This window comes from Sander vitreus, chromosome 20, assembly GCF_031162955.1.
Source record: "Sander vitreus isolate 19-12246 chromosome 20, sanVit1, whole genome shotgun sequence".
Classification (NCBI taxonomy): Eukaryota; Metazoa; Chordata; class Actinopteri; order Perciformes; family Percidae; genus Sander; species Sander vitreus.
This window is the reverse complement of record NC_135874.1, coordinates 18,475,787-18,490,985: the sequence shown is the minus strand read 5'-3', so window position 1 is coordinate 18,490,985 and position 15,199 is coordinate 18,475,787. Positions and strand designations below refer to the sequence as shown.

At 43.4% G+C, this 15,199-nt stretch overlaps 1 protein-coding gene across 4 annotated transcripts in view; it reads left to right on the top strand.

Moving 5' to 3' along the window:
• Positions 1 to 15,199, top strand: part of LOC144534744 (AT-rich interactive domain-containing protein 1B-like) — a 169,768-nt gene that overhangs the window by 131,812 nt on the left and 22,757 nt on the right. For all 4 annotated transcript variants that reach the window (XM_078276737.1, XM_078276738.1, XM_078276736.1 and 1 more), the window contains exons 8-9: positions 9,418 to 9,739; positions 10,868 to 11,008. In XM_078276737.1, coding sequence (XP_078132863.1) covers positions 9,418 to 9,739; positions 10,868 to 11,008 — 463 coding nt within the window. The remainder of the gene's footprint in view (positions 1 to 9,417; positions 9,740 to 10,867; positions 11,009 to 15,199) is intronic.

The following is a 15,199-nucleotide window of genomic DNA, read 5'->3' as shown; positions in this document are numbered from 1 at the left end:
CCTCGCTCAAGGGCACCTTGGCAGTGCCCAGGAGGTGAACTGGCACCTCTCCAGCTACCAGTCCACCTCCGTATTTCCGGTTCCCAACCCAACTCCCTACGGACTGAGCTACTGCCACCCCCTGAACAAATCAACAACAAAGTTTAACACTTAGGAATAGAAGTTGAACTGAACTGAAACACATATTAAAGGTCCTGACCTTTATTATGATCCATTGATGCTTGGTGACGTAGCGACCACTCACAGGAATAGTTAGTAAACTACTGTAGCTGGCGAGCTAACCACTAACATGGCTGCAGCCTGGAACGTGCTAGCGCTAATCAGCTCCTCTAGCTTCTTTCTGTTTTCTCTTTGTGCCATTTGCTTCACCTGGTATTTTGCTCTCAGGATCATTTCAATCAACAACAAGTTTTATTGAAGAGGGGGGAAAAAAAGCTTGTTGAGCTAACGAGCTTGCTACAGTAACTGCTCACTGTACTTAACAATCTTGCTGGTAGCTTACAAGATAACAAGTTTGCCATATATTTTCAAAAGACCTATTTGTACCATTGACTTCCATCCCATAACTGTCTGCAAACCAGTCCTCTTTTGTGGAGCAGTTTATACTCCCAACACGGAAGGGTTGAATAAAACTGGGTGGTTCAACACAGCTAATAAGCTGGAATAGTTTCCTCCATTTTGGACTCCATAAAGGTCCCTTAAAGGTCAGCACTGTCAAGACGCCTTGGTATTGGTCAATAGCGCAAATTTTCATGTCAAAGCTCACCAAGGTTGAACTCTACGCTAAAAATGAATGCGGTTTTAGTTCACACAGTTAATAAACTCACTAATCTTGGCGATTCCGTTGAAACGACTTGATTTGGCTGTGAAATCTTTCTATTTTAAATGCAGGTGTGACCTGGCCTTAACACTTAATCATACAGTAATTTCAACTCCTGTCACGCTTTGTCAGAACCAGAGGATGTAACTTCCTGTCCACGGTTTAAAAAAGACTATCCAAAACCAAAAGAGATGGAATTTGATTGATCTGAAGCTTTCAGACTTAACGATGAATTATTTATCATGAAAACCAGACAAACAGGCCCTGTGTTGACTTACTCTGTTGACTTTTACCTGACATCGGTTTCGTGGAACAGCTTCTGCTTCCTTACTAGTCTTATTGTAGTAATGAATACCGCATGTGTCATTCATTCAGAGGGAGTCTGGCCTCAGATGGAAAGTCACATTTCACAGTCACATTGGGCCTTGACATCAGTGTCATTGGTTTCAAAGACAGTTTGCTAACGAGGAATACAAAAAGACTCATTTTGAAAGAAAACTCCATCCTCCGTTTCTGTCTTTAACTCTCTATATCTCTTCTTACAACTCCTACACACACACAGATGCAGTCTTATCTTGTCTCATGGGTCTCACTGCGGGCATTAAAACCCATCTTTCTGAGGGTGTGACTCTCAGAATATTCATGAGGCACTTGAACTCTGAACGGACCGCTTGGCCCTCCTCATGATAAGATTATGAGGTAGCTCCAGACTGACAAGGCAGACTAACATGTCGTGAAGTTTATCCACTGATGATGTCCAATCCTGTCATCAGGCTCAGTGTTTTAATATTAGCCTCACAGAGAAGGGTCCAGTGTTTTAAAAAGTCTTTAGTCTAAAATAAAAAGGGTCTTTTTCAATCATCATTCATCTTCTCCTTTTAATACATGGTATAATTGTGGATATATGTTAAATTCCTTCAAACACCCTTTAGATACTTCTGTAAACTCAATGTAGTGTTTGCAGTAGATATTGTATCAGTCTCACACTTCCCCATGCTAATGCTAAATCTAGTACCAAAAATAGGGACTTCTGAAATAGTTTTGGCACCTTACTTGAGATTGGGACCGTCATGTCTTAAAAGCACACAGTCTCTTCTTCAAATGAGACATTTCTTGTGTTTGACATATTCATGTATATTGTCTGTCATGTATTTACAGCAAGATGACTGCAAAGATTCACGTTTAATCTCACGCACATGGGGGGGAACTCTACTCCTCAGAGGAAGCTTCTTGTACTGAGATGCACATTATTAAATTCACTGATTCACAACTGCAACTAAACAATTTCCCTAAGGGGATCAATAAAGGATTCTGATTCTGAAACTTTTAAAAAGAAAAGAATCTCAAAGGTTTAGTATATTTCCTCACATTTTAATATATGTGGCTAATGAACAGAATTTAAACTAGGTTTTAAGTTTTAATAAATTGGTTAAGTCCAACATTTCTGTGTTCCTTAATAATCTTTGTGATATTGCCCTCTGAGCAATAGTCTTTGGTTCAGTTTACTAAAGTATAATACTGTAGGCCTGATTTTTGTTTTGGTGGTGGGGGGGGGGTTAAGATTTTTTTGGGGGCTTTTATTGACAGGACAGCTTGAAGATAGGAAAGGGGAGAGAGAGGGGGAGCGACATGCAGCAAAGGGCCATGGGTCGGATTCGGAGGCTCAGCCTGCGTTGGGCAAATACTCTACTAGGTGAGCTAGAGGTCGCCCCTACTGTAGGCCTGTTTGATGAGACACATTTGGTAAATAAGTCACAACAACCAACAATGAAAAATATACGAATCCCAAATGCCCAGAAATTTGACGAAAAAAATTTGGCTCGCTCTCTGTAATTAAGCATTTTCCACTCCCTTGTTCTCTCCAACATACGACTCCTGGCCATCCAACACAGGTTGACATCTGCTGTTGTACGCCGTTTTTTGCCTTTGGCGACACACCGGACCAAACATTATGGTATTTCTTTGGTAAATGTGTTTTAATGTGTCACCTTGATAAATGCGCCCAGCCGTGCGTGTGTTTTCCCAAAACTCGCGTCCTCTCCCTCACATTTGTTAATGTTGATTAATAGCCCTAATGCATTTGGTATTTGGTCTCCCTTCTCCACCCACTCTTATCTCTTAATGTGACTTGGCTGGGCTGACAGCCCAGTAAGCAGAAAAGAAAAAGAGAAATAAAGTAAGCAGAGAGCGACAGTGAGGCGGACTAGCCTGGAAGAGGCTCTGGAGGCAGATAAGCGTGAAATCTCACTCGGATGACAGAAGAGATGTTCCCATCAGAAACTGAAAGAACAGCTCAGACTTGCTGTCTTCTCATCACACACACATACAGTATATATATATTGATGCATGTGTACTCTCATTCAAATTTAATACACTTGCAACTGACCTGCATCTGTCCAGAATATTTTCAGACAAGTACCTAAAATTTAGCCCTGAGTGGCTACATTTGTATCTTCACGAGCTAAACAAACTATAACTAAAATAGTAGGTAGTAAAATATCTCTTTCACTACCTGCTGTATCTATATTTCGCAGTCTATTAGTTACACCCAGCTTAGTCTCTCTTTGCCAGTCCACACAGCATCCCGGGATGGGATAAAAACGTGCTGTGGTTTATTGGCATTTCTTTTAACCAGTCACAATCGTCATGGGCGGTGTTAAGCACTGGACAGGGCCATGGTGCCGCTGCAAAATAGCCTCAGGAAGGAACTTGTTTTGGTGGAACGTGTACGTTCAAAAGTTGTTTTAGTCGTGCAACAGAAAACTCAGATTGGACAGATAGTCTAGCTAGCTGTCTGGATTTACCCTGCAGACATCTGAGGAGCAGTTAACCATAGTCCTCATAAATCGACTGGAGTTTAAAATTCCAATACAAAGAAAGCGGAAGGTAAAGTAACAGACATCCGGCCGAAAAGAATGAAATCCGTCTGAATTTCCATCTGCAATCCCGGAAGTGGAATGTCATGGATATAGACTACACCCAGCTAAAGCTAACACCAATGCTGTCAAATGCAAATATTCCTGCAATAAAGCCTACTTTCATATAATGGTCCGTTTTTGTTGAAATTGTGTTAAGAGAGGCGTAGATTCAACTTTATGGTCATTCTGGAGTCTATAATTTGTCGTGCTGTTGTATTGTTTTTGCATTATACTGAGATGTGCTTCGTATATTTTGTCAACCCATTAATTTTTTAAGACTATTAGATAGAGCCCTCTGCCCAGGCCCCCCACGCTGTGCCAACCCAGTGATCTCACTGAAATAAATGAGACGGCTTTGTTTTTTGATGCATTGCTTTTGCCTGTCTGAACACGGCCTTACCCTCGTTTAAAATAAATAAATAGTAAAATGGCCCCTTTAAACTGGTAACTGGAGGATTTCCCTCATATTGCCATCATTATGAAGACATGTTGTACACCAAGAGACACTTATTAGTCAGAAATATGAAAACATTACTCCCAACACCTTGAGTACTGGAAAGTATTCATATGGGGACATGAGCCAGGGTCCCAGTTCTTGAAGGGCCTGTCAGGAGCCTGTTTAGGGTGAACAGGGCAGACAGCTGCTGGTCATTGTTCTTAATGACAACACCATCTGCTTCCTTTCCTTCTCCCTAGCGCACTAACAAATTAGCCAGCCATTAGCCAACACAGAAACGCACTCCAAGTTTCTGAATTCTGCTCTGCTGGTTTTCTTGGCCTGTCTGCCTGTGCTTGAAGACCAAACTCTTAAGATGTGTGTGTGGTGTGTGAAACCAAACTTCCAGCAATCACTTTTGCCACACACATCAGCACTGACAGTTTGTAGCTCACCAAAGAGCTTTGTGGTGTTGTGCAAGGGAAGGCTGCAGCATTGCTCTTTTATCGGGGGCAAACGACTGTAGTGCAGCTTGTGTAATCGATTTCATAAGCCCTTCCAACATACAGTTATGGTGATACATGAGACTGCAGGAGCATATGGCCCTTCTACAAACAATACTGAAATATTTAGTACTTATTTCCAGAGATCTTTGGTTGGATAAGTTTGCTTTCTAGACTGTAACCAAAGGTTGTTTTTTTTCTCCAGATTGATGCACAGTCGAACCCTGCCAAAGCTTTCCCCTCTTTGCTGTTTTCTCATAAATGAGAGCTCTTACATTGAGTGGGCTGCCCTGCATTTCCCCAAAAATATGTATGCTGCTGTATGTTCATGGCTGTTATTTAAAAAACCCTCTTTATCCAAAGTTAAACTGATCCCATACTGTTTGTTGATATCGAGCTCTCAGGACTCAAATAACTCCAACAGCTGTTCTCAAGACATGCACTTGGACATGGTTCAGAGACAGCATGTTGAGAACAGTGGACACACAGACAGACGAGGGAGGAGGATATCAGGCCATTACACAAAAGAGATTTGGAGTCTGTCTCAGCTCTGCTCTCTCTCCCTCCCATCGCTTCCTTGACCATGCCACCCCCCCTAAAGGGGTTAAGCACTTGCTAGTAATGACCATGCTTCAGACAGCACTTTTAAGCCTTGGTGTCTTGCTGGAGCAGTGGTGTAATTCAGCCAAAAAAGCCAGCGCCCGTGGGAGGGAGTGGAGTTTTTCAGAGGAAATTAACAGTGTGTGGAGCTTGGCAGCCCCAAGGTGCTCCCCAGCTCTGCTTAGGCTCAGACGCCCTGCCGGGCAAGGTGCTGAGGTGGCTGGGAGAGTATGTGGGAGCCTCAAGCAAGAGAAGATGCTGCAAAAAAAACAACTATCCATCCCAGCAAGTCATACACACATATACTGCAGTCTAATACTGAGTCTTAAACCGTATAAAGTGAAGAAATTGTTTGTTTTTCTCTGAAAATTGTCTGTATTGACATTATTAATAGCTGCGAACCGATCTGCCTAATTTCAAGATATTTAAATTGTTAAAAACAGATGAAACTGCATTAGAAACCGTTAGAATGAGGTTTTCAGTAAAATAATGTTATACTTAGTACTACTGAAAAACACATTAAGTTGCATCAGAGAGGGTAAATAGAGAAGATGGTGTATTATAGCACCCATACTAAGGTTTAGAAAATGTAACTTCTTAGTAAGCTGGAACAAAATTTGGTACCAGGGTGTCTTATTATTGTCACACACTACATTTATTTCTTGTGCCCCAACCGAAACTGTCTTCCTCCAACCACTACCACATCCACAAAAAAAGTAAAAGAGAAAAATGCTGTTATTCTTTTCTATTATTTGTGTTCATCCACATGTGGAGATGGTGAGCCTGCCCTGCTCCTGTCCTTGGCAGCTCAAGCATGCAGCCATGTAATCTGCGTTCAACTCTTTATTGATGGAGTTCGCAGAACCAGAGGGCGCGTTGTGGCACCATCATACCTTACTCCACCATGGCTAGGAGAATGACTGCCTCGGCTGTTAGCTTTGGACGGTCCAGTGTGCTGAGGAAGCAGTAGACGGTAATCTGCTCGGTCACACTCCAGCTCTCCCGGGGGACTGCAGGGATTAAACCCAGCGCAGGATATAGCCTTCGCCGAATGCGTGACCATGCCGAGAATTTCCATGTAATTGTGAACGAAGCATCATGAGCTCTCCTTCTCCTTCTCCTCCCCTCCATCGCACTATAAATACCACCGAGACTCCCCAAAGGCACCAAGTGTCCGACAAGCAGGCAGGAAAACTAAGACTGAGCCACAAGGACGTGAGAAGGGACAAATAAGAAATAACATCCCCCTTGTCTTCCTTGTCCTCTTGTCCCCCCTGGATTGATTTCCAGAGTAGTATGGGTAGCATGCAAAGTAGGTGAGAAAAGGACAGACTTCTGTGCATATATGTTAATGCTAACATGTTCATCATATAAGCTAACACTGCAAGTGTCTGTTTGGGGAACAGGAAGTGGGATTTCTGAGCAGTTAGCTTGTTTTTTTAAAGTTGGAGTTTGCACAAAAAAACCATTAACTCACAACTGATAATACCGTATATTAACCCACTGTCATGGCTAAGAAAAGACACACACACTTGTATTCACTTCCTATCGGAAGTTAACTGGAAGATTAAAATTAGGAGGGACATTAAACACTGATCTTAACTATTCTGACCAATTCTGATTCTTGCTGTGCAGACACTTGATTTCTTTCTATTCCTATATGAAAAAATATTCTCTCAATAAGGTCTCGAAAATTTTTTTACAGTGAGCAAAGGAGGAAGTGCCCCTCCTATGACTTTCATATTTTTAGTCATCACCAACTAATAAGCTACATATTTTCAACTTCTTTAAGTTCTACAAATATGGTGTCATAATCAATTTAGCTATCGACTACATTTACAATAATACTAGTACTTCTGTCAATGTATCTTACGCTATATTGGTTGTGATTGTATGTAGACATGATACACATATTCCATAGTTATGTGTATTTTGTCTTTTGCACCCGCAATGATCCAACTTTCTCATCTGATGCAATCTGAATGGCCCTTCCAAAGCCTTAGAAAGCATGAATGACTCTTATGAAAACACCCAGAATTTCAGGGTTGAGCTCTCAGTCATTTTAAAAAAGTGGGTTAGTACGCTATCTGTCCTTGAAGAAGTGCTCTGGCACAGCACCAATCCTTCAAGAGGTGAGTCATTCTTGTCAGGACGGAGCAAGACTCTCATAGGAAAGCTTAGCATTAACCCAGTCCCACAGCTACTCTTTCTTTCCTTTGTCAGCCGAGGCAAACATAGCCCACAACTAGAACATTTTGAATGGTAGTACATCAAGACTGGTAAGTTCTCTCGATGCAGCGTGTCGACTTAATGACACAAACCTCTTAAGTTAGATTTGGCTAGCATTTCACCCCTCTGAGTAAAGTTGAATACAGTGTCATGGAAACTTTCAGACACTTACTCCCACTTTTGGGGCTTTTGGCCCATCCTCCAAAATGAAAAAAAGAAGAAGCAGATTGTCCAAATGGGACAGTGTGATATAAACATCTCCCCGGGAGGTGTGCTGGAGCCTCAGTCTGTCACAAGGGCCAAAAACCACAAAGTGTCCGCCCAGGCTATTGAGAATGTATGGCAGGCGGCCATGACATAGGGCTCAACAGCTGTCCAAAGAGGGCTGAGAGAGGTCGCTGACTCTGGCCTTGTTCATCTGAAGCAAACCGTCTACCCAAGAGAAAGGAAGCTGCAGGGCACCGTTCCCAGGATTTTCCACAGCGTTGTGGCGTGGTAGGCTTATGAGTGGAAGAAACATGGAAATGTGTCTTTCCCTGGTTGCAAGGTCTCAGAAGTATTATATATGCATTCACACAGACAGATGGACACACACACATACACACATGTACTGTTCACCATACGTATCCTCCTGTGTTCGTTAGCAGACATCCTTTCTTCCTGAACGCTTCCCTATTATAGCCCCAAAACCCTTGACAGGTGTCAGCCGTACTCAGCTCACCGACTCACCAAAGCCTCCCAGAAATAATCCGCTTCTTCTTTTCCCATCTCCCACAGTAGATTTCATCACAATTTCTGGACAAATTCAACCGAAGCTGCTGACTTTTATGGGAACAACTTTTATTTTGATTTAATATAAATCCTATCTCGGGGCTTGGGGAGGGGGTGGCCGGAGTTTTTCCCCCTACCTTCTGTCTGTATTTCTTACTCTCTTTCCACCCCCAACCTCTGCTGCTTCCTCCCGCTCTCTCCCTCTGTTGGACTCGCAGGCTTATGTCATGTGGAAAGTGTCTTCACTGAAGCAGCTCGAGGACACTGAGAAGCCATTTCCATTTTCGAAGATGTCCCCCCCACCCTCTTGTGGAATATTGTCATTCAACTTTCCCTCGTTTGAGCGTGCGGAAAAGCCCTCAGGTTTTAAAGTGACTTGATCCCCTTTTCCAGACATATTCTCACAGGATTAAGCAGTGATGCCCAACTAAAGTACCCTTAATCAAATCAAAATAAATAGCCCCCTTCACAATGGAGGATGCCACATTTTCCTTTCTATCTTGCAGGGGATTTGTCCCAGGGAGGGAATATCACAGTGGAAAGGCCCAGTGCCTGCAGAGGGAATATAATGTGATGTGCTCTGTGTGTGGGAGTGTACTGCACTACAGTAGGTGTGTTTTAGTGTGCCAAAATCTATGTACATGTTGTCTTTGACAGCATGGTGGTTCTCTTTCAGCTCTTATTGCAGCTGGTGTTGAAGTCGAGCTTGGCTTTTAGAGCCAAAATGGAGGGGTTTAAGTGTGCCTTACGAAAGCTTCTGGCATCACGGCCGTGTGGCAATCCAGGGCAGCAAGAAAGCATTTACTGCAGATTAAAGCTCCTCTCAAGTGTTTCACAAAGTCAGCCTTAAGCTTGACAATTGTTCCCAGAGCCATCCAGCAACCTGCAACTGTGCAAAAATGTCAGCACCCCATAACAACTATAGTTTATATATATAGGTTATCAATCAGAATTTAGTTTTACACTCATTTGTCACAAGTTTGTTTAGATGGATGCAATTGTTGTATGTATTGTACACGTGTATCAGCTGACAAGCCTTTTATAAACTCCATTTCTCTTAAATTAAGTGATTCATAGCACCCATCTGCGATGGTGCAATGAATGTTTTACATTTTAAGTGACATTGTTGTCCTCTTCCAGGTAACTATGCTCGGCCCTCCAACTACAGTGGGCCTGCCAGTACCAGCTACAGCGGCCCCGGCCCCGGCATCACCAACAGTCTAGGAATGAATGCTAGCAGCCCCATGCACGGCCAGGGGCCCGGCCAGCCCATACCTGTAGGACGCAGCCACGGTCCAAGCAGCCAGAATAGGGTGTACCCACCCATGGCTCCCAGCTCCCCCAGTATGCCTCAGCCAGCTGGGCCCGGGATGGGCCCTCCTTCTTTGGGTAGCTCCAATCGCAAGGCCCAGGAGGCAGCAGCAGCTGCCATGCCGGGACCTGCCAACTCAACACACAACAGGTAAGAGCACAGCTAGGACTCCCCTCTATTTCTTTAGTAAATATTGTATTTTTAGAGATTAGCATGTTTTTCTGTTTTGCTTTATGTAGCTTCTCACCTAAGTTTGTATATATACAGTATATGTGTGAATGTGTGTGTATGTTCATATAATTCATTGCAGCTGCTCCTTTGCGATAATAGTCCTAAAAGTGATCTCGACAAAAAAGAAGAATTGTGTAGAAAATAATATTGTGGCATCCCAAATAGAAGTGGACCTAACTTCTTTGTTGGACTGAGCCTATTTTATTTCACCTGGAAATAGTGGTATGCTAAAATTAGGGGCCAGCAAGCATCTCTATCTTACGTCACTCTTTCTGCAGGGTCGTCTGTTGGGAGCTGTGCTGAAAAGCACCACAGAGAGTTTCTGTGCCACAGAGTTTGTCTTTTTTTTAACCAAAAGTCTTTTTAGACGTGAAGGCAAGAGTCTTTTTCAGGGGTTCCATGCTTCTATGAGCCATTTGCAGAGCTATCCCTATTTTCACACATCTCATAAAGTGCCTGACATTTTGATAGCTGGCACTATACACCAAGTGCCATTTGTTGCAGAAAGAGAGATATTAGCCTGTGAGCAGACTGTAGGGGTTGAATACTGCACTGTCAAAACACAAAAGAAGAAAAAAGCAAACTACAGGTTTACTGTGAAGACACCAGAGACATATGCACCTTATCACAAATACAAAGCACTTTGATGTTATAATGGTATATGAGTTAAGGGATATTATTTTTCCATCAGGGTTGGCGCTTTGAATATATGAATGTTTCTAGAGTTGGAGACCAGGGCTGTTGTGGGATTGTGTGGGCAGTAAACTTTTGCTGAACCCTGCCGGGGGAACTTGTGGAAACATGGCCGTCTTCTGAGAGGAAGGGTGGATTTCTGCGCTTCCTCCAATCGGAACGGATTTTGCCTAACAATGCATCATGGGAGCAGTCTTGCCAGCATTCTGCAGGCTGAAGTGGCAGATTAACATTTGTCAGTGTTCATTCCCATTTCTGATGATGCATGAGTCAGACTACAGACTGTGAGCTAGAAATTATATTTCAGATGAAGTTTCTCTTTTTGTCGTTGGGTCTGTTGACGCCGCTCAGCAGACAGCCTCCATATGCAAGGTCCCCAGCCCAGATGCAGCCAACCCAACCCACCTCCAACCACTGGCCCACACCCCATCCCGCCTCTACCCATCCTCCCATCCTGCCACCCATCCTGCCACCCTCACATTCACAGCACCATAGGTAGGTCCACCAACTTCATAATGTGTGTGTGTGTGTGTGTGTGTGTGTGTGTGTGTGTGTGTGTGTGTGTGTGTGTGTGTGTGTGTGTGTGTGTGGCCTTGTTTAACTATATTCATGGGATCCAAAAACCGGGAGTCCAGTATACTTCTGGGGTCCCGACAGCTTTTGGGGCCAAAATGCTGGACCCCACAAGTTTAAAGGGCTGTTTGAGGGTTAAGACTTGGTTTTAGAATTAGGGATATAATTAGGTTATGGTTAGGGTAAGGGTAAGGGTTACGGTTAGGCATTTAGTTGTGATGGTTAAGGTCAGGGTAAGGGGCTAGGGAATGCATTATGTCAATGACGTGTCCCCACAAAGAGAGTGCCACAAACCTGTGTGTGTGTGTGTGTGTGTGTGTGTGTGTGTGTGACTTTAAATATAAACTATCCATATGTGAATGCGTTTGTGTGTCAAGCTCAACAGAACTGAAAGTAATCATGAAGGCATTTCTAACGAGCTCCCTCTGAAAGCAAAACCAGAGGAGTCATCATCGTAATTGCCATCATCACCTTCAGCATTATCACTGTAGTCATCATTATCACCATCAGCATGTCTTAGTCACTCTAATGGCAAGAAGTGAGCACAGACAGTATGATGCATGGACACACTCACTGAGTTTCAGATTATCCTGTGCACTGTTGGCATTTGGGGGTGTGGCTGCAGTATGTGTGATTTATTACATGTATCAGGGGGTCAGTGCCGCAAACACCCAAACACACACACACACACACACACACACACACACACACACACACACACACACGCAGCAATGCAAATGCTGGCTGAGCCATTAAGAGATGGCTGGGCTGTCAATAAGAAGTGGCATGACATGATCCCCACTGCTGGGACCAATCAGACAGCCTGTCAGTCTCTCCTCACATTCACCAAGACACCAGAGAGGTGCCGCTCGCTGTGGTGCTGCTGGAGGAGAGGGCTCTCTCTCCTACTCTGTTTGTTTACATATCTGTCTAAAAAAGTGTGTTTGTGTCTTCACTCATTCCTCTTCTCGGTGATCCATTTTGATTCACTATCGACTGAGAAAACATCCTTTGGTTTCTTGTCTTTGTTTAGTGTGTTTTATCTCCATCTTTGGCACAAAGCAGTCATTAATGTGTTGTTGTTTTTTTTACTGCATTGAAAAGGTCACATTTGAAGCAAAAAAGTCCAACACAAAGACTGCTTTTTCTTTTAATTTTCGGTTGGTCGTTCTCTGTTCTTCTGCGGTGGCTGTCGCTGCACTTGCTAACTTCCAAATTGCTATTGTGTTTATTCAAAACAAAGCATTACTTCCACTTTACTGGAGGAAAAGCCGAACAGACACTAGATGTTAAGAACAACAATATACTTGTATAAACTAGCTAGTGTAAAAACAAAATATAGGTGAAACTATTTGTTTTCAAAGTAAATCAGTGGCCACAAATTTGAATTATTTGTCTGCCATCTTCTTTATTCAGAATATTGATTTTTTTTTTTTTTTCTTCTTCTTCTACAAACACAGGAATTAGTCTTCTGGCAGAACGTTGTTTTGACTGATTTAAAACACAAAACAATTTGTTAAGATGGAAATTTTTGGAGAATACTCTGAATACTCTGTAATAGCCTGTCTCACCCTCAGAGTTGTTTTTGACTGCTATCGCTCCTTCTACCTCTTTTATCCATCCTCATCTGTTTCTGTTCTCTCTCCTCCCACCTGTTTCACTCTTTTTACCAACTCTCCCAACTGTAACACCCTCTCTGTCTCTGTGCAACTCTGTTATCCTACCCAGACTGTTTTATCTCCCTCAGTCTTTCTTCCTCCCAATTTGCTTTTTGTTCTCTGCTGTCTCCAGCACAGCCTTGTTATGTTTTTCTTCCTCAGATCCCACTTTAGAACATCTGAGAGAGATCAGGAGAAAATTGGCCTCCAAAAACCTGCAGTTAAAGGCTCCAGTTCCCTATTTGCTCTCTAGATCTCGGCGCAACATTCTGCAACATTCAGACCTAGTTCCTCTCTGTCTGAGAAACAAGTCGTAGCACATGTCTAGTTTCACTTTTTGATGCATCAACCACAGGTGAACTGCCACAGCCACCCAACTCCCGACCTTCCAAATCAGGGGCTAGTTAGCAGTGATGTCATAGGCTGGACTCTTCTTTTCTGTATTTTCTTCAACACATCCCCACCAATAATCCCTCTACATTTCCACCTCTCATCCCCCATCTCCATCCTCCCCTGACTCACACACACACCCTCACACACTAGTAGACACACTCCAGCTTCATTACGTTGAGTGAAAAGAATGCCAAATGAGCAGAGGAGGGCCACTTCTTATATCCCATAGCTGCAGGCGTGGGTCGTGATTAAATCTTGATAAAGTGTAGCGTAAGTGTTTTTTTCCGCCTCAAGCCCTCTCTGAGTTTTTCCTCCACTGGCCGACTGGAATCGGAAACAAATTCCCCGCTTTTATTGGTTAATCATTTTGATTGGTGGTTGAGGGGAAACAGTGTTGGCCTAAAGAGTTTTGGGAACATAAAAAAGAACCCTGTTGCTCTACTAAACGTTAAATGTGTTAAATAGCAGTACTTTTATTTTAGTGACAAAGTCACACAGAATCTTGCTAATCATAATTTTTGTAATCTAGGTTTATTCTTCTAATACTTTGAAAACGTGTAAAAGAAGAATTTGTAAATACTGTTGTTAATGCACTGTTACCTAACTTTAAAAATAGATGGTGGTCAACCTTAAAATGACATTGTTTTTGTGGAAAATAGCATCAGTTTTATGAAGTTGACTCTTTGGGCGAGCTAGGCTGCCAGTTGTCAGTTTGATGAATTGCAGCGTAAAAAGTCTGACATGTTCAAATAACACAGCCGGTGTCAAGTCAGTGTGGAGGAGGTACAAGTTTGTTTGGAAGAAAGGTGCGGTGCAAAATCTTTTTGAAGCTGTAGAATGATGTTGGGGAAGAGAAGAGAACAGAAAGTATTAAAAGGTATACGCTTTTCTTGGCAGTAGCTTCTAAGGACAGAATTGGCTTTTCAAATGACTTTCCAGCGCTGCCGGCGACACTACAGAAAGTTCCTGGAGCTATAGTAACAGGTTCTGTCGAAAAAAATAAGCACTTAGTAGTAGAAGAAGAGCAAAGCTCTGAAAAAAAGAGCTGTAAATCAAAGGAAAATTGAAGGAAGAAAAATGTTGGAAGAAGAGAGGAGAGTGCTCCCAGGCAAATCCTCGCCAAATAATTCATTTCTGACCTCCTTAGTAAGTAAATTTGCTAAATAAATAAGAGCAGCGCTTGAATGTCAAGAACGAGGCATGCTGCCTGTGGTGCTTTGTCGCTCGCAGTCTTGGCAGTGCTGCGGAGCGCTCTGCTTTCATTAGATGGGCAAAATAAATGGCTTCTCCTCCATCCATCCTGAGCTGTTTGATGTTTGGGAAGGGGGGGAGGGAGAAGGGAAGAGTAGCTTTTCTCTGGATTTAATATGTTAAAAGCTGTCCTTTTATTTTTTGTTGGCTTTATTTCTCCTTTCTCTTCCCCCCATTGGTGTACGTGTTTGTGTGTGTGGTGAGTTGAGTCAGGAGTTTGGAGGAGCTATGAGCCCAAGCTGCCCTGAGAACAGATTGGGTCCATATATAATTCATGGCCTCCAGCCGATCCACTCCATCCTTCCATCCAGCAGCCTCTCTCTGGCTCTTTTTCTCTCACTTTATTCTCCACACACACACACACACACACACACACACACACACACACACACACAAAGCAGACAAATCGATAGGGAGGGACACACAGCCATCACACACTCCTGCAGTCCCAGCGCTTCTGCTGTCTCGTCCAGTTAGCAGCGCTGGAAGGCATCAGCGCGGCCTGTCACCACGAATGAAGGACTAAGGCGCTGCCACTTCTAGAGAGACACCGTCAGCTGGTTGGCTGGCACCTCGTAACCATGGCATCCCCTTGGCAACAGCGCCCACCCCGCACATGAACACAAGGACACGCTCAAACACACACTGACACACACACACAGACACACGCTCTGCCCACGGTGTGAAAGTGGCCTTCTCCAATGCCCTTCACACATGTGGACTGAATAGCAAAAGGATAGAGGTGTGTGTGTGTGTGTGTGTGTGTGTGTGTGTGTGTGTGTGTGTGTGTGTGTGTGTGTGTGTGTGTGTG